Genomic DNA, 24,166 nt, shown 5'->3' on the forward strand with positions numbered 1-24,166 from the left:
AGTTGCTTTAAAAAATCTTTATCATGATAACGTCACTGAACTAATTATATAGAAACCCTTAATGGCAGATGGTGAAAACTTGAATGCAGTAAAAATGTGGAGCAAACAGCTAGCCTCATGGTGACGGTATAACCATTGTTAATTGTAAAAACCCATCTAGTTCACTAATACACTTGAGGGAAGGAGTTCTATCATTCTTACCTGGCCTTGAGTACAACTGACTCCAGATTGACAGTAAGTTGCCCTTTGTAATAAACACTGGTTTAGCCAAGAATGAATGAGAAAAGCAAACAACGAAACTTAACGCTGTTACAGCCAAACTGGTCAAACCTGAACACTATTTCATTATTGATGGATAACTCACGTTGCTAAAATTGTGAATATTATCTTCTGCGCATGATGAATGTTAAAAAGCTTTTTCTCGATACCTTAAAAGCAGAAAGGTGCAAACGTCACATGATATTTATTTTAAATGGAAGTTACCTACTTGCTAACTGTATAGCTAACCATAAAATTGGGATTTATTGGTACAGGAATCGTGTTTTTAAAAAATCCATAACCTGAACATCTCCGCTGAGCTGGCTAAGAACACTACTCCACTCATTCAAACAGCCAACTGTACAGCTATCGAGCGAGCTGTCTTTCCCAGAGTTCACATGACCGGTTGGAAAATTATCAACAATTTAAAAGATGCTTGATTTGTATAACTTGTACAGGCCGTTAACATCAGACATCACAATCAGGCGGTTAAACATTAATTAACTTTAGTCTACAGCTGACTTTAACTTCAGTATCTAAATGTCTTTTCTGAAGCTGTTTATTTTCAATCTCCCACGGTCAAAAGGTCGCTTACAAAATTTGATTGTGCTATTTGGATTAAAACAAGGGAAACGACAGATCATTTCTAAAGATCGTGCAAGGAAACTTGCATTTATATAGCTTCTTTAAGGCAGTGAAATCTCAATGCTCTTAAACAGGATACGAATGAATCTTTAACCATTCACAACTGTTAAACGGCTGTTTAATAATTTCACCGCTGTCTGAATGAAACGTGCTCTAATTTGCCAAAAGTTCTGCGAGTGTTGGAAATCTGAAAGAGAAATGCGGGAAATTCTCGGCAGGTCTGACAGCGTCTGAGGAGAAACAAAGTTAACATTCGAGGTCGATGAACTCAGGGTTCGGATGAAAAGGTGCCGACCTGAAATGTTGACTCTATTTCTACTACTTTACAATTTGAATCGTGACGAGCTGCCTCCATTTTTTTAAACAGAAGCGTCACCTATTCTATGTTACGTAGTTATAAGTTTCAAAAACGTAACCCACTAAAAATGACTTACGGCCGCAACAGCCCATTACATGTATTAAGCATAAAGCCAGTGTTTCCCAAAAGCAGAAAACTGCACACTTATAGTGAATTAAGTTTCCAACTAATCTCAACCAACAAGATAAAACTAAATGGATTTTTTTTAAAAAAGAAGCAATAGTGTAGATTTTTCAGTTATACAGTAGCGATAGGAAACTAACATTTGAAAGTAATTTGTGTCCACTATTTTGTTACAGCGGAATCTGCTGACAAACTTTATTATTTTTCCTTCAGTCAATTGATACATTGAAGTAGGAATGAAGAACGAATGTTAGAGATAGGTTTAATATCTCCAATCTCCGTCTTTATACAACACATCGGAGGATTCTAATTCAGAAATGGATTATATATTGAGGCAATGTCCTGCTCCATGTATTGGGAATACGGTCAGCGATGTAAACGTTGTTTCCACCTATGGAATTGGCTGTTCCAACAAGCGGCGAAGGCACGCGAATTTTGAGAAGTAGAATGACTTCTGGTGTTTTTGTGTTGACATTTCCAACATGCAAATCTTGATTACAATCTACTTCCACGCATTGTAAGAAGGAGAAAGGGCGGGAGAGGGAAACCTCATTTGGTACGGCATGTATTTGAAATTTCGATGTGAAATTCGGTCTTGAGTGTGAAAGGCATTCACTTTGCTTACTGTAAATCATGTCGACAAATGACGGCGCAGATTACTTTTAAAGGTTTGTTTTAAATGTGCCTATTCAATCCTTATTCAATAATCCACCCAGTGGTTTAGTATCCGACAGATCAGCAGATTGATTCACTATCTTATTTAAAGCTGACACGCATATGACCTGGGTTTGCTGCCTGTTCATGTGGAGTTTATGATTGTAGTGCTATCGTCGCTGAGAGGAAGAGAGTGGATTATTTTCTGCCGAAGGAACCTGCAGCAGGCTTTACAATGCTTATGACTGTCCTACTTCCAGGATCCAGGTGAAATTACTCTGATGTTTTGGCTTATATCCCACTTTCAGCCCAGGCACTGCAGTCACTGGCGAGAAATGCGACCAACTCCAGATTCCAAGGGCAAGGGTGATGAGGGGATGACTGAATATTTGTCATAAAACCTAGACTAATGATCCAGGGACATGATCGGGTGAAATATTAGTTCACTCAAATTTCATTGCCTTCCATAGCTAAGACCTGGTCCTCTTTGAACCAGAATATGGAGGGGGTTTAGTGAGTTAAAATCTCGCCCCAGGATTTGAAATCATGTCCTCGCAACTGTGGAATTTTAATTAAGTTAAAATCTGGAATTTAAAAGGACTGGTCATAACTATCCCGTTAAAAAGTCAGGCTCACTAATGTCCTTTTACCGAGTCTAACCTCCGCACCCACAGTGTGATTGTCTCCAAAAGGGTTTAATAAGTAACTCAGTTCAAGACCATAAGCAACAAAGGTGAGTCTTGTGGCGTAATTATCGTGACCCCAGCTCTGAGACATGGAGGCGCGGGTTTGAGTCCAATCTACTTCGGAGATACGTCATATCATTTGAGAACAGGTTAATTAGAGCTATTAGGTAAAGGCCGATATCAGCCTGGAAGTGAACACTGAGAATCTGTATCTGAACTTCGTGGGCATTAATTCTCCCCTTTTGGTTTCTGTTATTATCCACAAAACATGAATATATTTCAAAGTGGCTGTAACCTAAAGGTGAAGGCAATATTATAAATTGAAAATTGTTACGGACTAGAAATGGATTCAACAAAAATTGAGTGGAATGGGGCTATGTTTCTATTTGAACAGTATCTTAAAATTTGGCCTCTGCTTCCTTGAATTTATGAATGGATGCAAACTATTTCGCACGGGCGACACGGTGGCTCAGTAGTTAGCACTGCTGCCTCAGAGGGACCCGGGTTCGATTCCACAGCCTCGGGTAACTGTCTGTGTGGAGTTTGCACATTCTCCCTGTCATGCATGGGTTTCCTCCCACAGTCCAAAGGTGTGCACGTTGGGGGATTGGCCATGCTAAATTACCCACCATGTAGATCATTAGTCAGGGGTAAATATAGATTGGGGAAATGGGTCTGGGTGGGTTGCTCTTCGGAGGGTCGGTGTGGACTTGTTGGGCTGACGGGCCTGTTTCCACACTGTCGGGACTCTAATTCAATTTCCTTGCAAAGTGTTGGTGATTCCAAATTCAGGTTTATTTGAGATTCGTCCCATTCTAATTCAAATCGGTTTGTCAACGACGCATATAAAATACTACAGGGGAAATAAAAGATGAGATACCCATGTTACAAACACTGTTTCTTTATTTCATAGCATACGGTCTAGTTTGTACAATATTATCCGAAAATTCGTAGTTTACAAAAAAAAATGACAGTATCCATATCAAGAATGCATGGATACTAAATACAAATAAAAAAAGTTCATCTTTACTGCCCTCCCGCGTGAATAAATAAACCTAACATAAAACTGAAGTACTGTGGGAATTAGTAGTAAATATATAAATGGCGCTCTCGGTCAGATGGTGTCCCCATCAAACGCTTGCCAGCGGTGCAGAGCCTGTAGTTGTTTCACTTGTAGGAAGTGTTTGATGCCACTAATAATAGCAGCGTTTGTACAATATCTTGTGAATGACATGATTCCAGCAAAATATTGCACTTGTTTGGGTTGGGGGGGAGGGGAGAGAATATTTTCTTCCAAAACTATAAAAAAGAATTATACATATATTGAATTCCAACATCAAACGACATGGTCCCGGACTTTTTCTTTCCCGCGAAACACATACCAAATCAGACTGATTTCACCGTCTCCATCCCCACCCACCCCAACCCCCACGCCCATTCATTACACACAACCTTGTCTCTGTAGCAGTTCCATGACATAACTAATGAAACAAACAGGACTAACATCGGGAAGCTGGGCTTTACAGCATTCTTGCGACAATGTAGAAAAATATAACTAGCTCTGAATAAAGATTGGTCTACTTGTCATATTGTACAGTTACTCGTCCTAAGGAAATCCACTTAAATTACTATTTCAGTATAACTTTGTACATTGTATATAATGGGATTTTAGAAAAGAGAGACATTAATTTAATGCCAGTCGAATGTTCTGCCAACCAAGTCGAAGAATTTGCGGTTGGGTTCACTGAAGAAACCGTGTAACTTGCTGAGCACAGCGGAGTCCACTGGCGGGTGCGTTCTCCCTTTAGACTCGTGCAAGCACCTCTCCCTGCCGCCATCCCGGAGGCAGTAAAATCCCTTGGTTTTGTTGAAGTAAAAATTGGACCTGTTAATCCGCGGCGAGAGTCTCAAGAATTTCTCCACTTTCTCCATTTCCGGGAAGGGGTCCCTGATCAACTGGTCGCCGTCCACAATGTGGATCTGGCTGAGCGGGAAGTACCTCAGCCAGTTTTGCATATGGATGTAGTACAGGCTGCGGTTGATCGCCTTGTAGTCGACGTTGATGCGCCCCCCTCGGACCAGCAGCTCTTCCACTGACTGGAAGGGCTTGTGTTTTTGCATCCTGTTGAACAATACCTGAGTGTAGTCCGATATCACTCTCTCGGTTGGGTCCCGCAGTATGAGGAGGAGGCGAATAGTTTGGTTCATTTTGTAGATCCTTTCAGGCACTTTGTGCGAGGTGAAGTAGGCGGGTGTCTTTTCCACCGTGGTCTGGTGGGGGTACGAGATGGGCATTTGGCGGCTGTACCACCGCAGCCCCTTCTCGTAGTTCCCTTCCCAGTCGAAGAAGTGGATCTCAGTCTCGGCAGCTCTGACCTCCGGGTGAAGGTTCAGCATCTCCAGCAGGGCCCGCGTCCCCCCCTTCCTCACTCCGATGATGATGGTCTGAGGCAGCCGCTGAATGGTCCCGTTCGGGAAGACCGCCTCCCGGAAGAGCTCCCCGCTGCCCGCGCTGTCCTGCAGCAGGTACCGCAGGGCGGGAGGCGGCAGCACCCGGCTCAGGTCAAACGCCGGCCGGGAAGGCACCGCCACCGGGTGCAGCAGGAACAGGAACAGGCCCAGAAATAAAGTGGCCATCATGGAAGACTTCAGTCTGGATTTATTAAACCAGCGGAGGGGGTACGGAGTAAACTCCACATGGACTCTTCGGAGTATGCTGAGATTTCTCTGGCACCGACACTCACTGAGGAGAGAATACATAAAAAAAAAGTTTAAATTTGTCTCACCAACACTAGTCAGTATAAATCAAGGGCGCCTGCAGCTTCTAGCCATGTAGTCTAAACGCAGCTAATATTCTTTACAAAATATGTTCGTGCCCTTTAAAACGAATTGATTTACATTCTCCAGAAGCAGGTATCTAACTTCCACTGAGTCCACACTGCGTCTTTTAGCAACGAAGCAAAGGGAAACTCCTCAATATTATGACTTGCAAATACAACGCTTCTGAATGAAAGGAGAGATGCTGGAGATATACCAGGCATCGACTCGCTTCTGTCAAGGGAAACCTCAACATTGTGTGCAGGAGGAATACCCTTCCCCAGAACTGGGAACCGACCTGGTCCCTCTGGGTTCTGAGAGATCCGCGAAGTGCTTCCAGGCTCTCTCTCCTGTCGGGAGTGTGGACTTGCTTTGGCCAGCATTAATAATCCAAGAATTGCTTCCCGATTGAATTTAGTATCAGCACGTTTCTACTCTACAATAAGGCCGGGGAGGGGTTCAGCAACAGCCAGTTTGATTTCGCTCTGAAGGTAGGTTAGGGAACACACATAAAAGACATCTTAAGGAAATGTCTTTTTTTTCTGGTTTGAACCGAATTAGTTCCTATTGAAAGAGGCAACGCTTTAAAAAAAATTAAAAACCGACAAGATTAAGTGTGATAATATTCCAGTGTCCCCCTCATCCAAACTCCCAGAGCCAAGCGCCCATCAACAGATCTTTTGTATGTGCGTTTGTTTCGTACTCGCGAGGTGATCCATTTCCTGCACTTGGTATTATTGCATTCGCTTTCATCGAGTTTATTTTTTTTTAATACAGCGCGGTGGAGCGACACAGTGATGAATAGGCATTCGGAATTTCTGCAACCCAGGTGAATACGGCGCTAGCCGCTGTCTCCTCCGCTCTGGTCCACTCGATCCCGGGAAGTGGAAGGAGGCGGGGGGGGGGGGGGGGGAGGGTGGCTGTGGGGATAGAGGTCAACCCAAAAGCGAGGCGAAGCCCCACAGAGGAGCTGTCCCACCAACCTCTCCAGTGTCTCGCTGCTGCGCGTCTGTCTTGAGCTGAGCTGGAGTCAGGGCGAGCGATCCACTGTGAGTCCGCATCCCGAATGAAATACAGGCTTTCTGAAGTCAGACAGCGGCCGTGCTGGCTATGAGGGACTCCAGAGCAGACAAGGGCGTGTGCTGACGCTGAGATGTCGGCTTTGCTGGGGTGTGGGGGGGGAACAGACTGAGGGGGTCGGGCGATGGCGTGTTTACATCAGGTGCAATCCAAGTGCCTCTGCTACACAAGAGTCAGAGAACGCCTTGCCATTGGATGAGCGGCGGCGAGTGGGTTGGGGTGGAAGGCTGATTGGCAGGAACACACCTCCCTCACAGGGCATTTGTTAGAAAGGTACATTTTAGAGCATCCACAACTACCGTTAGAAAGAGGGCAAAGCACTTCCATTGCACCGTGTCCTTTCCCAATGACAGGAGAATCTTCAGGATAGAATTTCAATAAAGTTGACGGTGCCCCCCGTTTGCTTTGTGTCCACTTGAATGGATGGATGGCAGGGGATTCGATCTCAAAACAATACAGTCCAAGTGAGTCTCTCCCCAGACCAGCCATTCAGTAATCTCTGGGAACAGCCCTGGATATGCATTACAGTTTAGAATGAGATGTTATTGCATGTTGCTTATGGCCAAGTATAGACCATCGCCGTTTCATTGATCTCTCTGGCATTGTCGGGAATAGGCTAAAACTGACGCTCGGTTCCCCCATCAAGCGGTTTCAATCGGGAGAGTCTGATGGACGCGGAAGAAAATGCGACTGGCCAGCCCCAATCAGTCTCCCTAATAGTCACGAGTTAACAATAACATTAACCCCAGTATCTGGGGAACGGTCACTCAAAGGGCGAGGAGACTGGCTCCGCTTGCTGGGACAGTACCGAGGCGTTAAGAAGTCACAGAGGAAGTTCAAAGGGAAGCCTTTCCACAGGGAACGGCGAAGGTTCAGCTGCTATTATCGAGTAAACTTAAGCTTGCTGATAATCATGTAACACATAAGTCGCCTCAGAGTTAAGATTCGGCGAAAATTCCTCTTTCAACACTTCTGTATTTCCGCAAAGTGAACCTGCACCAATGTACCGAGTGAGTCCGGAAAACACAAAAACAGTCAGGGAACATAGCGAGCCACACTGCAGAATCGAAAGATACGACTCGAAAAATGTAGAAATTATATTCGAAACTTCCGCCAGGCGTCATACACAGACACCTTGCAAGGGTCCCTGGCGACACGCTAACTTTACTTTCCCCCCAAACCCATTTGTGGAAGATTTCCGAGGCTTTCAGTCTCGATCACTGCACATCACTTCCATACCCTGTAGATCTCGCCCGTGGTTTAACATTAACCCAGCAACACTACTTCAGATTTGAAAAGGTTAACAAGAATCGACTAAAGCTAGCAACCAAACAAATGGCATTTAATGTTCGGTTTTAAAGTTTTTGTTTTAGACTGTTTAAAAGCAGCGCCCAAAGTCCGAAATGATCATTTCTCTTTATCAAAACAAAACATATTATAAAGGAGCAGCACCCTCCACTTTGCACAGCCAGATAATCACAGAGTCGAAACAATCCGCATCATATGCGGTTTCCTTTTCTATTGAGGTCAAAATATTCAACACCTTGAAACAAAACCCACCAATGATAGAGAGAAAAAATCAACACACACAAACACACACTTAAGAGAAGGTGTACAATTGGGTTCCAACATTACCTGTGACACAAGTCTGCTTCACAAGCCACGGTTCAACAACGAGTCTCGCATAGCAGCGAGCGGTAACTCTTTCCCTTCTCAGGGCTGCTATACCCCGTCAGCTGAATTCGCTTTGCTGTGAAATTCAAATCGACTGTTGACTATTTCTCTCTCTCTCTCTCTGCCTTTGGAGGCTGGGGCTGCGCGATCAGCTACAGTCACAACACATACACACAGCTGGAAGATCGACTGGAACCGCTTGCTGTGAAGACAGTCCGGGATCTGGTGTCAGCCGTGAGACTGACAGCAGCGTTTGGGCTCTCTCATTGGCGAAGCCTGGGTTAAAGCCGCCTGCCCGCCCACCGCCCAGCCACCTCATTCTCACTCACACTCGGCCGCTCCTTGCTGCTTACGCCGAGTGACTTCCTTCGAAATGCACGGGAGTTCCGTTTCCCAGCGGAACGACACGATGCCTGGGAAGGCGGAATCGGGTGGCGGACCTTCAAAGGGATTGCTAATCCACCGGAGACTTCCTGTAAGCCCCGAATCGGTGTGGCTGAACGCGGGCGACAGCTCAGTGAACAGGACGGCACAGCGGCTACACTCAGTCGCAGCGCTATTGACATTATCAGGATGTAACTTTTTATCCTTTTTTGTTTTGTTCAGGAGGGAGTGTGATTGCATTGTTCTGGCTTTTCCCTCAGGAGACTGAGAGGAGAGTTTCGCGAGGTGGGGGGGGGGGGGGGGGGGTTCGAATCCTTCCCTACCTATTCAGATATCCGCTTTTCTCTCGACTGACTGTACATCCCGATCACGGGGCTGCGTCCCAGAGCAGAGCAGAATGCTCTCAGTTAAGAGGTCACAGGGATCGGGGCCAGAAACAGGTTTCGGGCTGTTTCTCAACCTCCCGAGTGCGGGTATGCAGAGGGCCATCAGAAAGGCAAAGCCAGCGATCGAGGCTTCCTGCTCTTACGAGCCACAAAGCGAACTGCCCGCATTTATCAGCCTGTCAGCTTCTCTACACGTGATGCTTCTGACCAAGGGATAAAGCGGTTTCAATCCCACATCCCGGCAAAAGTGGAACCCCAGCCCTTGGCCTAACACCCAGAGTCAGAAACTTAACCAGACCCCAGGGAGTGCGAACGCCCCTTCCACCCCCCCACCTCGCAAATTATCTCATCAGTTAGACCTGGCTCTGCCCAAAAGATAACTCCGAGGAGATCGGAGTGCAGGTTTATAAGGCGCTACAGCAACCTGTTTAAACCACGGGGACTTTATGAAGTGGCGGCAGTCTTTTTGTTTAAAGTGAGTGGAAACAGATGCTCCTGCCCATTGAATCCCTCATTAAAACACTAGGTACAAGTGGTCTGCATGGGAACATGACAATGCCGGGCTTCTTCCTGACGGACAGAGCCTGCCTTTGTAGCAAGGTGCTGCATTTGTTCTAATTCCGGTTTAAACCTCACATTGGAACAGGAAGAGGAGCAGGGCATGAGCATGGGGCTCCAGTATGGGGCTGCTCTGTTAAATCAATAAGATCATAGCTGATCGTTTGCTTTAAACTCCACCCACCCGCTTTACCCTCCGAGATCTCGACCCCTGAACTATCTATGATCTGTCTCAGCCATGAATATACTCAGCGACTGAGTGCTCACACATACATGACGTTTTGAGTTCCATATATTCATAAGCCTTTCAGTGAAAGAATTTCTCGCCCGTTCTAAATAGCGGAGCTGCCATTCATTCTGTAACCCCAGTTCTAGACGTACTGACCTTGACAAAACATCCTCCCAGCTTCCATCCTCTCAAAGTCCCTTAAGAATTTTATAACCTCAAAGAGCGGACAGCTCTTTCAATCCAGGAAGCAGGTTAAGTGAACTATTGTTGAACTTCTAGGGAAGTATCTGTTTCCTTGGGTAAGCTGAGCTGATGGTCAGAGACTTGTTCTACGTTTTAATGGGAAGCAATAATACTGTAATGTTTGTAACTGCAAATGTAAGAGGAAAAAGCTTAAAAGTAACTTTGAGGATTAATCATTATGTAGCAATGTTATTGTGGAACGTTGATGTGTGATGGGCTGTTTTAATGTGTTTTAGGTTGTGCTGTGGTCACCAACTCCCACATAATGGCCCCCTGCATTTAGCAGAAACATGAAATTAAACTTGTTAGAGTGTCAAGATACTCACCAGTAAGTCACAATTTAAAATGGACTGCTGCTCTGTGAGGTCGCTGCATAAGCCAGCAATACCAGCAGGGTATTGAAGCAACATACAAGCAACTAGAAACACAGCATGATGTTTACATCACGTATATCATCAGGATGAAATGGCTCACCATTTAATCTATGGAACTTGCACAGCAGTGGTTAAGAATTCCAGTCCCACTATTGTAAGTTGTGTATCTGAGTTCAATATATTTGACAATTTGTAGCTTGGTGCTGGAAAATGACCATACTGCCAAATTGGAAAAAAAAAACTGTTTCACTGAGCTTCCTTTTTCTGGAGTGGGACACTGCCTCCTTCTCCCTATCACGCCTAAGTCCGTTACTCATGGCAACTAAGAAAATGAGACAAACACTGCTTTGCCAATGTTGCATTAAACACAATATGAAGTGTAAAAATATTCCTGAAATGAAATGACAGCCCTGAAATCCTTACAGGACATGCACCTGTAAATGATCATCAAAGTGTCCACTTTGGGTACTTTCATCAAGCACTTTGTTTAATGAATTAACATAATATCACTTCATCGCTGGAGTTGAGTTTTAATGCAGCTCACACTAATCTGATGAAAACCTCTCCTGCCTATTGGTTGTAAGTAGAACATTGTAACTGAAGTTATGCATTTGTGGAATGAATTTTTGATAGTTTTAACTTGGTTTCTAATGGATATCATTTCATGTTTAAATAGTGCCAATCCTTTGCTACAAATTGACTGCATTAACAATGGTGTTTGTTCAAAGTCATAAGAATGACAGGTATGTAAAATGAAAAAGTTCTCACTGGTGCAGTGGAGGCTGTTGCTTTGAGATTTGTTTTGAGACAGATTTAGGGAAAATTTATGCTGTAGTCTACATGTAACAAAAGCACAAACCTGCATATCAAAAATACTCTGCTGTTTTGTTGAATGTTACACAATGAGAATCTCTCTAGTTTAGACATATGCAACAGTTGACCTTAAGTTGCACAGACTGAGGGTCAAAAGTCAAAGCGTGCTCTGTCTTCTAGTACTGAAGGCTGACTTAGAGGAGCATAATGTTACCAAATGGTTAGCACCAATTTAGACTGAATTACAATAAAATGAATTTTTCAAATTCCAAATGCAATCATTTAACTTAGGTGTCACCAGGTACCTTTTGAATGGAACATCCCAGCAGCTAATATTAGCAATTAAAATTGCCATTTGTTGGGGTGAGGAATGGAGCAGTTGCCCCTCAACAGAAACTGGTCACAGTTAATTTTAACCGTGAAAGGAAAATACTGCTGCAGATCAAGGCTGTACTAAATCAAAATAATATCCTTGAACATGAGCACAAACATCATCCAAATGTACAAACAAGGAATCATGTATGCACTTGATCCTTCAAGCCTGCTTCATCTTTCAATGAGATCATGACTGATTTGATTTTAACCTCAACTCTACATTCCTCTACATCTCCGATACTCTTTCATCTCCTTGATATCGAGAATCTTATCTACCTCTGCCATAAAAATATTTGAACATTCAGCATCCACTTGGAGGAAGAGGCATTCAATGATTCACAAGCATCCAAGCAAAAATAAAACACTGAAATACAGAAAATTTTGTTTTAACTGGCACCTCATCAACCAGCACTCTTGATGAACCAGCAAACAGACTTCAAATACCGGGATGTCCAATTGTAACAGTGATCTTGGAGTCATAGAGATGTACAGCATGGAAATAAACCCTTCGGTCCAACCCGTCCATGCCGACCGTATCCCAACCCAATCTAAACCCACCTGCCAGCACTCCGCCCATATCCCTCCAAACCCTTCCTATTCATATACCCATCCAAATGCGTCTTAAATGTTACAATTGTATCAGCCTCCACCACTTCCTCTGGCAGCTCATTCCATACATGTACCACGCTCTGTGTGAAAAAGTTGCCCCTTAGGTCTCTTTTATATCTTTCCCCTCTCACCCTAAACCTATGCCCTCTAGTTCTGGACTCCCCGACCCCAGGGAAAAAAACTTTGCCTATTTATCCTATCCATGCCCCTCATAATTTTGTAAACCTCGATAAGGTCACCCCTCAGCCTCCGACGCTCCAGGGAAAACAAACCCAGCCTGTTCAGCCTCTCCCTGTAGCTCAGATCCTCCAACCCTGGCAACATCCTTGTAAATCTTTTCTGAACCCTTTCAAGTTTCACAACATCTTTCTGATAGGAAGGAGACCAGAATTGCGTGCAATATTCTAACAGTGGCCTAATCAATCTCCTGTACAGCCGAACATGACCTCCCAACTCCTGTACTCAATACTCTGACCAATAAAGGAAAGCATACTAAATACCTTCTTCACTATCCTATCTACCTGCAACTCCACTTTCAAGTGTGTATACCTACTGCATTATGTTTCTATTACTTACTATGTGTTTTTGCATTGACTTCAGGAAGCATGTTGATTCTTTTACATAGATTTTTGGAGGGATGTTGGTGTGTGCTGAAGTTTCACTCAGTCAGGGTTTATTGCGGTTATGCATACCTCTTAATCATCTGGAACATTTGATCAATGACACACTCCTGGTCCTATAGGTGCCAGTTACTAAAAGTAACGACATAGAATCTGGTCTAGATTGGTGGGGTGTCAAATGTGTGTTTTCTTTGTGGTTAAGATGATAATAAATTGTTAGCATGGATTTTATGCTTTAAGGTACCATTGGCAAGATTCATATTTTGTATTCACTCCTATCACTTGTCCTTGGGTGCTCCACCCTAACTGTTATTTCTCAGTTAGGGACTGTGCATTATAATATTATTATAGAATCATAGAATTGTACAGAAGAGGCCTGTCAGCCCATTGAGTTTGTACTGGCAAAACTAAATCTGTACTAATCCCACTTTTCAGCACTAAGCCTTGCATGTTATGATATTTCAAGTGCTCATCCAAGTACTTTTTAAAGGCCTTGAAATTTCCCAGCTCAATTACCCTCCCAGGCAGTGCATTGCAGATTCTCTCGGTGAAAAAGGTTTTCCTCAAATTCCTTCTAAATCTCCTTTCTTCCACCTTAAAAGTGTGTCCCTTTGTTATTGATCCTTCCACTAAGAAGAACAGCTGCTCTTTATCCACCCTGTCCATGCCCCTCTTAATAGTATACACCTTTGTCATGTCTCCCTTCAACCTGTCTGTTCCAAAGAAAACAACCCAAGTTTCTCCAGTCCACTCCATAGCTAAATCACTCCATCCCAGGCAACATCCTGGTTAATCTCTTTTGCATCCTGTCCAGTCAATCACATCCTTCCTGTAGTGCATGACCAGATTGCTCACTGTACTCCAGCTGTGATCTAATCAAAGTTCTGTATAACTCGAACATGACCTTCTTGCTCTTTTAATTTATGCCTTGACTGATAAAAACAAGCATTCCGTATGCCTTCTTAACAACCGAATTAACCTGCCTCGCCACCTTCAGGGATTTGTGGACAAGTGCCACAAGATCCCCGTGTTCCTCTGAGCTTCGTCATGTCCTGACATTTATTGAGTCCTCCCTTTTCTTCTTACTCCAACACTATGATATCTATGAGACTGTTACTAGGATCAATCCTTTAGTTATAATCCGAATGTGATGACATGTAGATACCCATCGCAGTGTAACCTTGCCTTAGGATTCTGCTTCCACTGCCTTTTGAGGAAGAGAATTCAAAAGACTCACAACTGCCAATGGTAAAAAAAAGATTCTCCTTATCTCTGTCATAAATAGTATGTTTAAACACTAACAAATTAGCTCTGGATTGCTCCTGATGTGGAACCAGCCTTTCTCCATTTATCCTCTCATGATCCCTTGGTATCTCACATGTTTCAGTCAAGTTACCTCTTACTCATTTAAACTCCAGTGAATAAAAGCATGGACTGTTCAACTTTTTGTCATTGGACAATCTGCCGTATGTTTGGCCACTAATGAATTACCTATTATGAGAAAAAATGATTGCATGGTGAAGATTTCTGCCTGTAAATTCAGTCATCAGTTTCCTTCCAGAATCATTGTGTAACAACAACTACTAGCATGCAATCCACAGAACGCCTCCACCTGTGATATAGAACAGATGGTGGAGTGCTGTAGAGCACCACAAAGTGAGAAGCAGAAAACAGGAGTTCATGTTTGTGATTCTTCACATGAGGAGTTCTCAGTTTCTGCTGCATCATGACGCAAGGCTCTGAGCAGCTCAGAAGGGGAATTGAGAGGCAAAACAGCAGGCTTATTCTTGTTCACCTAAAAGTAAGCCAGCAGGAGCACTGGTCTAGGAATAGCTCTGCTGTCAGTCCTCGGAGCACAAAAATAGTACCTCTTAGGGAGCAACGAAAACTTGCATTTTGATAGTGCCTTTAATATGGTGAATTGACTTATGGTGCTTTATCTGGGTGGTATGAAACAAATATTTTACACTGAGCCATGTAAGGAGATGTGAGGACAAATGACCAAAATGTTCAGCCAAAGAGGGGGGTTGCAAACAGCATCTTAATGGAAGAAGGAGGACAGGAGAAATACAAAGGTGTAAGGAGAGAATTCCAGAAATCAAGGCCTTAGCGGCTGAGCTGGGGTAGACAATAAACCTGTTGGACTACATCCTGGTGTAGTGTGAGTTTTAGCAGCTGTAGGCAGAGCAACCAGTGGCAGAGTAAATAAAATTAGGGTGTTCCTTTTTCCAGAATTGAAAGAGCACAGATACATCAGAGAATTGTCAGGCTGGAGGAGGCTAGAGATAGGGAGGGGTCAGAATATGGAGTAATTTGAAAATAAGGATAAGAATTTTAAAATTGAGGCATCACTTAAGTGGCAGCCAATATAGGCCAGGAAGCAAAGGAGTGATGGTTGAATGGGTTTTCATGTGCTTTAGGACGTGGGCAGCAGATGATGTAAAGTTTAAGGAAGGTGGACCCTAGCAAACTAGTCAGGAGTACGTTAGATTCATCAACCCTAATGGTAACAAAGGCATGAGTGAATGTTTCAAAGGTAGATGACCTGAGTCAGGAGGAGTTGGGCAACGTTACATTGATGGAAATTGGTGTTGTTACTGACTTTGAGGATATTCGGTTGGAAGTTAATCTCAGGGTCGCTAATTATACCAATGTTGTGCACCATCTGGTTCAGCCTAAAACAGCAGCTGGGAAGACACACAGTTTCAGTGTTCAGGGACAGAATTTGGGTTGGGAGATTGAACACAAGTGTCTCTGGTGTTCAAAATATTTAATTAAAGAATTAATGGTCATTGGACATATCAGAGAAACATATTGTACAAACAGTCTGACCATTTAGTGACAGTGATGTGTGGTAGTGAGGGAGAGAGTGGGTGTCACCATATGGAAACTGGCACTTTTTTTGGATAATGTTGTGAAAGACAGCATGTAGATGAGAAAAGGAAGAGACCAAGGAGAAATCCTTGCTGGACACCAAGGAAAAGCGATGCAGAAATGGGAAGAGCAGCATTGCAGACAATTCTCTGGCTACAGTTGGATTGATGAAAATGGAATCAAGTGAGTGCAGTTCAAGTCAGCTGAACAATGGTGGAGAGGCATTAGAGGATTGGTATTGAAAAGGTGAGAGGGATAGTCTCCTTTGTGTCAGTCGTGTAGGGAAAGCGACACAAGGTGAAATGTTCATATGGAAAACCAACAGAGACACAATGGGTCAAAGGGCCTCCTTCATTTGTATCATCTGTGATTTTGATTTAAAAGAAGCAATATGGCCCTGTGATAGGGGTAGAAATCTGACAGGAATGATCTAAATTTGGAATTCTGGGAAAGATGGTTATGTATTTGGGAATTGAATTGAATTTATTGTCACATGTACCGAGACACAGTAAAAAGCTTTGTCTTTTGAGCAGATCACATAGTTAAGTAGCATAGATTAGATTCCCTACAGTGCAAACAGGTCCTTCAGCCCAACAAGTCCACACCGACCCTCCGAAGAGTAACCCTCCCAGACCCATTTCCCTCTGACTAATGCACTTAACACTATGGGCAATTTTAGCATGGCCAATTCACCTGCCCTGCACATCTTTGGACTGTGGGAGGAAACTGGAGCAAACCCACACAGACACTGGGAGAATGTGCAAACTCCACACAGACAGTCACCCAAGGCTGGAATTGAACCTGGGACCCTGGTGCTGTGAGGCAGCAATGCTAACCACTGAGCCACCATGCCACCCCAAAGTCAGTAAATAATAGGTAAACAGCAGCAAAAACCAAAACACAGATACATATGAATGCTAAGAGTTTGTGAGTTCATTCAGTATTCTAACAACCGTAGGGTAGAAGCTGTTGTGAAATTGACTGGTGCGTGTGTTCAGGCTTCTATACATTCTCCCTGATGGTAGAGGTTGTAGAAAAATATTGCCAGGGTGGGATGGATCTTTGAGAATGCTGGTGGCCTTTCCTTGACAGTGAACCTGGTAGGTGGATTCTATAGATGGGAGGTTGGCCTTTGAGATTGTCCGGGCCGAGTTCACCACTCTCTGTAACCGTCTCCAATCTTGAATGGTACAGTTGCCATACCAGGTAGTGATACATCCAGACAGAATACTCTAGATAGCGCAAGTTGGCAAGGGTATTCACTGTCATGCCAAATTTCCTTAGCTGCCTGATGAAGAAGAGACATTGTTGGGGCTTTGTAACCAGTGCGTCCACGTGAGGAGTCCAAGAAAGCTTTTGTTGATGACCACTCCCAGGAGCTTGACACTCTCCACTCGTTCCACCTTTGTGCTGTTAATGTGTAAGAGAGTAGCTGCACATTCAATGATTTTGGGAAGGGAAAGAATGTTGGAGATAGGATGGTTGTTTGTAACATTGGAAGGTCGAAGCATTGCCTGTTTGAGAGGAGGTTTGATGACAGCTGATTTGAAGGAGTTACAGACAGCAGTTGAAAAGAGAGAACTGTTAACTGTATTGATGAACATGGAGCCAGGTATGGAAGTTGGGTGGCCAGCTGATTAGTGGGAGCTGGAAGTTGATCTCATAGACAGGAAGAGTTCAGAGAGGGAATGAGGGCAAATACAGTACCAGGAAAAACCTATAAAGGGAGAAACTGTGAAAGACTTACGATAACAAAACACATTGTTACAGCAGAGATTTTTCGAGCCACAAAGCAACTCAGGGATAGCGCATCAAGCTTTGCAGGTCAGTACAGTATGAAATTTATATCTCATCATAACTCAGCTTATAACTCTATTTGGGTTTACTTGTGAGTTTTCAGGCCAATGCTTATTCATTGAAATATAACTTCATATTCCACCATCTTCCACGGTTTTTCAGAACATTGAACATATAGTTCATGTTTATAAGTCAACACAAGGAGTTTGCAGAACTGAAAGCAATGTTGTGCTTGCATTGTAAACTATGATAAAAAATGTTTAAAATAGAAACTGCTGTATGTTCCAAATTAATTATATTACCACTTGACTTTTTATCTGTCTGGATTGTTGTGTTTGATGGGTTTAAGGTGCTCATTGGTTGCTAGGTATATTTCTTAGATGTGAAAGTGAGGTCTGCAGATGCTGGAGATCAGAGCTGGAGAAGGGCTTATGCCCGAAACGTCGGTTCTCCTGTTCCCTGGATGCTGTCTGACCTGCTGCGCTTTTCCAGCAACACATTTCCAGCTATTTCTTAGATGTACCCAGCACAAACTAAGATGGTATTGGGAACTTTGATGGAAGACCAGGGAAGCCCATCAATAAAGTTATCCCAGTTAGATTCAGTCCATAAGTAATAGCATAGGAGTGCAGTAGGGATGCCATGAGAGGGAGGAGATGGCAATGGGAGGGGTAAATGAGATGATGGGAATTCCTTACGTTTGGCAAAATGGTGGGGACAATTATTTGATAAACTTATTATTCAAAAACTATTCTTTGTGCTCAAACAGTGATGGTTCTCTCGCTGTCACAAGGTTGTTACAGTGCAGAAAGAGGCCATTTTGGCCCAATGTGTCTGTTTTGGCTCTCGGTATAAGCAATGTACCTGATATCCTTTCTCCCCATAACACTGCACTTTCTTCATTTTTACACAAAAATTGAATTTCTTTCTGAATGCTGCAATTTATACTACTTCCACCACATGCTCAGGCAGCAATCAGATTGTAACCATTCACTGCCTGAGGAAATCTATGGTTTGAATGGCCTAATTTCTGCTTCTGTGTCTTATGGTCCTATCTCTCCTCATGTCACCATTGATTCTTTTGCCAATTACCTTCAAGCTGGGTTCTCATACTCTTGATCCTTCCACCAATAGGAACAGGCTTTTCCATACCTATTCTGGCCAGTCATAGAGTCATAGGGATGTACAGCTCGGAAACAGACCCTTCGGTCCAACCTGTCCACGCCGACCAGATATCCCAACCCAATCTAATCCCACCTGCCAACACCCGGCCCATATCCCTCCAAACCCTTCCTATTCATATACCCATCCAGATGCCTTTTAAATGTTGCAATTGTATCAGCCTCCACTACTTCCTCTGGCAGCTCATTCCATACACGTACCACCCTCTGTGTGAAAACGTTACCCCGTGGGTCTCTTTTATATTGTTCCCCTCTCACCCTAAACCTATGCCCTCTAGTTCTGGATTCTCCCACCCCAAGTAAAAGACTTTGTCTATTTATCCATGCCCCTCATGATTTTATAAACTTCTATAAGGTCACCCCTAGCCTCCGACGCTCCAGGGAAAACAGCCCTAGCCTATTCAATCTCTCCCTATAGCTCAAATTCTAATCTCCTCTCAATCTTCTGTACTCCAGGGAAAGGAGTACCAACTTCTCCAGTCTATCCACGTAACTGAAGTTCCTCTTCCTTGGAAGCGTTCTTGTGCATCTTTCCATGCTGTCTGTGATGCCTTCATACACGTCCTAAATTTCAGTGCTAACACTGGACGCAGTCCTCCAGTTGAAGCCAGAAGTGTGTTTGTATAAGTTTAACATAACAACTTTTTTTCATATTCTATCCTCCTAAGAATAAAGAGTAGGATTCTGTCAGCTTTATTAACAACTCAACCTGTCCTTCATGCATATATAACATCCTCATTGCTTTACTACTGTACCTCCTTTAGAATTGTTTCTCTTCCTCCAAAATGAATCAGTTTACACTTCACTATATTGAGTTTCACCGGGCACTTGTCTGTCCATTTCATTGAACTAGCTAAATCCAGTTGAAATGGTGTACAACCTTCCCACAGTTTACAATGCTTCCAAGTTTTGTATCATCTGGGAGTTTTGAAACATATCACGAATAATAGGGATCAAAGTAAGACTGGAGTATTACAGCCAGTATCTTTATAATTTGGACTCTTGCTTCCCTCAATACACATGGTTACACCTCACCTGGTCTTGTGTTCTTATCAACTTTCAGTACAGGTAGCCTTTCCAAAACTACTTCCTCATCAATTATAAAGTATTTTAGTCTGGCAGTGGCAGAGGGAGTCATTTCAGTGGACTACCTGCCCCTCTTCTGCAGTTATGTTCAAACCCGGGTGTCTTTGGAGAGTGAGCACGTGGTGATAACCAATGATCTTGATGCCTTTAAGGAGAGGTGCGCACTGTGGAGGGTGGAGTGTTTTATTTCCCCCTCCATTTCTATTTTTATTTAATCCCTAACATATCCCTTCACCTTTTTTTCACATAAGCATTGCCTCCATCGGGATTTGCTTGTTACTGGTTCCCTGGCCATATGGGTGTTTTTCCTGGTGGTGGAAATAAGGAATAGAATTATTTGCACAAAAAGAAACACACTCTTCCAGTGCCTGCACTGTCTCCTCTTTCGCCATTATCTGTGCAACGCTGTCTCCCTTGGTAAAGATGGATACAAAATAGTTATGTAATACATCAGCGATGTTTTCTGCTCTATGTATAAGTTCCCCTTTTAGGTCACTTCTTCTTTTGATATTGTTTTACTATTTCTTGATCTATGGAAGCCTTTGAGATTCCCCTTCATGTTTTCCACTAGTATCCTTTTATATTTCTTTTTAGCTTCTAGTATCTGCATTTTTCACTTAGTTTGTATCATCCACCTGACATCTGCCTTCAGCACACCTTTTCTTTTCCGTTTTGTTATCTATTACTTTAATCAGCCCAGGAGTTCTGAATTATTTGCCTTACCTTTTCCTTTCAAGGAAAAATACCTTGAACAGCCAACTGTACAGTTATTTTATTGCCTACCAACCTTTGATTCTAATGTATTTGGCCCATTTTCATTCTTATGCCATTGATGTTAGATTTCCCTCAATTAACTATTCTTACTGTAGATTGTTCCTTGTTTATTTCCATAGCCACACTAAACCTTATGAAACAATTATCATTGTCTGTGTAATGTTCTCTGTGAGATATTTGATCCACCTAGACCATGGTTACAACCTTATTTACTACGTCTCAGATTTTAATCTGAGATTTACATTTAACAATTGATAGTGTTCATTCAGTTAGGATCTTTAATATCTTCCCAAGCATAGCAGCTCCTGAGGTTAACCTTAAATTAGATATTTCACATTTATTTGCAAGGAATCATTTCAATTATTCGTGGATCCTGGTTAGCTGAGTATTCCTTTGTTGACAGGTTTAAAATTGTTCTCTCTTTTAGGCATCCATCTCACATCCATGTAAAATGCACTGCAGAAATTCACTAAGGCAGAACCTTCCAAACCCATGACCGCAATCATCTAGAATACAAAGACACCAGATACCTTGTCAACACCATCATCTGCAAGGTCCCTCCATGTCACTGTGCATCCTGATTTGGAAATATATCATCATTCCTTCAGTATTACTGCCTCAAAGACTTGGAATTTTCTCCTTAATATAACTGTGAGTATACCCACACCATGTGCATTGCAACAGTTCCAGCAGACAGATCTCAATGCCACATTATGAAGGGCAACCATGGCTGGGCAACAAATGTTGACCTTGGCAGCAAGATCCACATCCCATTAATGGAAAAAAAGATACAATGCTTCCCCTCCCCATGCGCCTCTTGTAACCTCCCTCTTCCCCAATGCCTCCCTTGCAGACTACTAAACTGCTATTGCAGCCTCCTCCCCAACACCTCTCTTACAGGGTTTCATTTACTGATAGCCCCTCTTGCAGCCTCCTTCTCTGTCAGATCTCTATTGTAGTGTTTCTTTAACTCAATCCCTCTTTTACCTCCACCTCCGTACCCCACCTTGTAACCTCCTTCCCACCTTCCATCTTGCCCAACATACCCCTCAGACAACCTTCTTACCCTTCTCCAGAGCCCTTGCAGCTGCCTCCGCCCACTTTGCTCTCCCAGCCGCAGGATAATCTGGCTCTCTGTCCCTGCCCTCTGCATCCTAGCACATGCTATCCTTGGTGACTCCCTCAAATTTCCACTTTCCTAATTACTTGCTGCTCCACCATCCCAGGTTGGTTCTTTCATGGTGTTAGATTCAAAGTGAGTGAGGAGTTTAAGGAGACTACCAGTGTGAGATTGGAGGAGCCACTCCTCACCATTGCCATCCCTCTTTTGTGAACTACCTTTCTTTGTTTGGCTACCCCCAAGAGTAAATTTTCGATGGTGTTCTGGTGAACTACAGAAGGTGAATATGTCTTTCAGCAGCCCCACTGCTTTCTCCCTGTGTATTTTGAGCATCAAGACCACCATCCAATGATGAAAAGAAACCAAACAAAATTTATAAATGATTGCATGCTGCAAAATCTCTCCCTCAAAGTACAGCTTAGAATGTAACTGAGTTTATGTGTAATATAACAAAGTGAAGAGTTGAGTCGATGAATTACTATCACTTTTAACCTGTCACTATTATGTTCTAGAGGACACATAGTTCTGGGTTAAGTTCATTTTATCAATGATAAATATAAGCTGTGAATAAATATGTTATAAATTATACATAAACAAGAAGTAGTGAAACAAACAAAGTGGCAGATAGATTAAGTGGTGAAAGTCTTCTATCGACTTCTAGCCTGTTTTAGTCTAATCTCACAAATATTGCTGCAAGTATGGTGATGGGAGGCTCAATATCAGTACATCCAAACCCATGAAAACTGGTCCAACTGCATGCATTTAACATGCTTAGCACTCAGTTTAAATAATGTTGAACAAATCTTTTAAGCTAAGAAAGTGAAATTGTTCTTCCCAAGTCAATGTTGGAAGACATTGGGTATGATGTTAAATGACTGCTTGTCTTGCTATGAGTTTGTTTCACACTGCTTCCAAAACTCAAATTTACCCCTAATGGATTTATGATTTAAACACTTGAATGATATCACAAATAAATGGCTTAGTGATGGTGGGGCAGGTCAGTCAGTAGAGCATGAAACAGAGCATTCACGGGCCAGCTGCATGGTTTGTGAGAAACCTATTCCAGCTGTATGCACTTTATTTGTTTGCAGGGGTAATATGAAGAATGTGAGAGCGTTTCAGAACTGAGGCCCAATTTTAACAAAGCCACATTAAAGGTTTCATAGAATTCCTCCAGTGTTTGGCCCAACAAGTCCACATCAACCCTCCAAAAAGTAACCCACCCAGACCCATTCCCCTACATTTACCTCTGACTAACACACCTATCCTACACATCCCTGAATACTATGGGCAATTTAGCATGGCTAATTCACCTAACCTGCACATCTTTTGGATTGTGGGAGAAAACCCACACAGACACAGGGACAATGTGCAAACTCCACGCAGACAGTTGCCTGAGTCTGGAATCAAATCCAGGTCCCTGGGGCTGTGAGGCAGCAGTGCTAACCACTGAGCCACTGCGTCACCCAAAAATAGCACAGCAGAACTTTGCTTTGTTAGCTCTGTTAATACTTGGGCAAATAAATACCACTTGTGTGCTCAATCCTCAAAACAAAACTAAAATAAAACACTCTGCTTCCCTGACTTGAAAATTACTGGATTCACATTATATGACAATTTGAAATGTGTGCGATTCTCTCCGAATGGTTGTGTTAAATATTCCTGTTTAATTAAATTGATTGAACAATTTAATTCTTTGGTTCAAAACTGACTTGATCAGAAATAGCTCAACAATATTGCAGACATCATTATGTTGTATAAAATGTCAACTGCAAAAAAAAGGGAGCTGCTGTTTTCTAAATAAGTGATACAATGGTAGACACTCTACATTTAGTGGGTAATTCATTTTTCAACAGCACTATGATGGGAGATCCTGCTGGCTGTTCATGTATTGTTCTTCCCAATTAAAATTCAACAATGTCATAAATTTGTAATAGAGCGATTTCCAAAAAGGGGTGGTGGTAGATCATGCAAAGGAATTTTAGAGCAGCACTGTGTGAGAAAATGAATGGGCTACAGCAAACAACTGTCTGCATTCTCAACAGCTCACCTGCAGCAAAGGATTGAAGTGTCACTGTTGCTGGAGAATGGATAACACTTGCCTAACAAGCACCATGTTTTGGGATAAGTGAGGGGAAATCCACTGCGGAAGCTCGGTGTGTGGCCTGGACTACTTGAACTTATGTAAATATCGAAGGATGGGCAATGCTGATACCAGGACAGATGAGAAGGAATGGGAAATCTGCTCGGAACACACAATTAAAGCAATGCTGTTTTGTGTAACCTGCACTTTTCAAAGAGCTTCAGCTGCTGATGTCATCATCTAGAGAGAGAGAGAGGGGGGAGGGAAAGAGAGAGGCAAGGTCAGAGTTGGAAAGAGCCAAGGATATTTTTGTGGGTTCTGAGCAGGAGGAGGGTGGGGGGAGCGTGGGCTGCTCATCCCAGTAA

The 24,166-nt window shown here is 43.0% G+C and overlaps 1 protein-coding gene and 1 long non-coding RNA gene across 6 annotated transcripts in view; one reads left to right on the forward strand and one right to left on the reverse strand.

Annotated features, from left to right (window-relative positions):
- Window positions 1–3,609: 3,609 nt before the first annotated feature.
- Window positions 3,610–8,622, reverse strand: LOC122552176 (heparan sulfate glucosamine 3-O-sulfotransferase 1-like). 2 transcript variants are annotated; one of them, XM_043694742.2, is made up of 2 exons: window positions 8,257–8,622; window positions 3,610–5,467 (listed from the first exon to the last, which is right to left on the reverse strand). In XM_043694742.2, the coding sequence occupies exon 2, from the start codon at window positions 5,362–5,364 to the stop codon at window positions 4,414–4,416; it is 951 nt and encodes a 316-aa protein (XP_043550677.1). In that variant the 5' UTR covers window positions 5,365–5,467; window positions 8,257–8,622; the 3' UTR covers window positions 3,610–4,413. The 2 variants fall into 2 exon arrangements, with proteins under 2 accessions (XP_043550677.1, XP_043550686.1); XM_043694751.2 differs by lacking the exon at window positions 8,257–8,622 and adding an exon at window positions 6,525–8,189.
- Window positions 8,623–8,628: 6 nt separating this feature from the next.
- Window positions 8,629–24,166, forward strand: part of LOC148152110 (uncharacterized) — a 41,687-nt gene continuing 26,149 nt past the window's right edge. The window contains exons 1-4 of one of the 4 annotated variants that reach the window (XR_015757012.1): window positions 8,631–8,770; window positions 10,332–11,212; window positions 21,026–21,249; window positions 23,764–24,059. This is a non-coding gene — a long non-coding RNA (uncharacterized LOC148152110). Of the gene's footprint in view, window positions 8,771–10,331; window positions 11,213–21,025; window positions 21,250–23,763; window positions 24,060–24,166 lie in introns of those variants that run through there. The other 3 variants (XR_015757013.1, XR_015757014.1, XR_015757015.1) reach the window with 3 other exon arrangements.

The sequence above is a fragment of the Chiloscyllium plagiosum genome, unplaced genomic scaffold, assembly GCF_037043375.1.
Source record: "Chiloscyllium plagiosum isolate Xiang-an unplaced genomic scaffold, Cpla_swu_hap1 HiC_scaffold_1, whole genome shotgun sequence".
In the NCBI taxonomy this organism is placed as follows: domain Eukaryota; kingdom Metazoa; phylum Chordata; class Chondrichthyes; order Orectolobiformes; family Hemiscylliidae; genus Chiloscyllium; species Chiloscyllium plagiosum.

Excerpts from the sequence above, each read along its gene's own strand:
- LOC122552176 (XM_043694742.2), bottom strand. The coding sequence starts at position 5,364 with ATGATGGCCACTTTATTTCTGGGCCTGTTCCTGTTCCTGCTGCACCCG.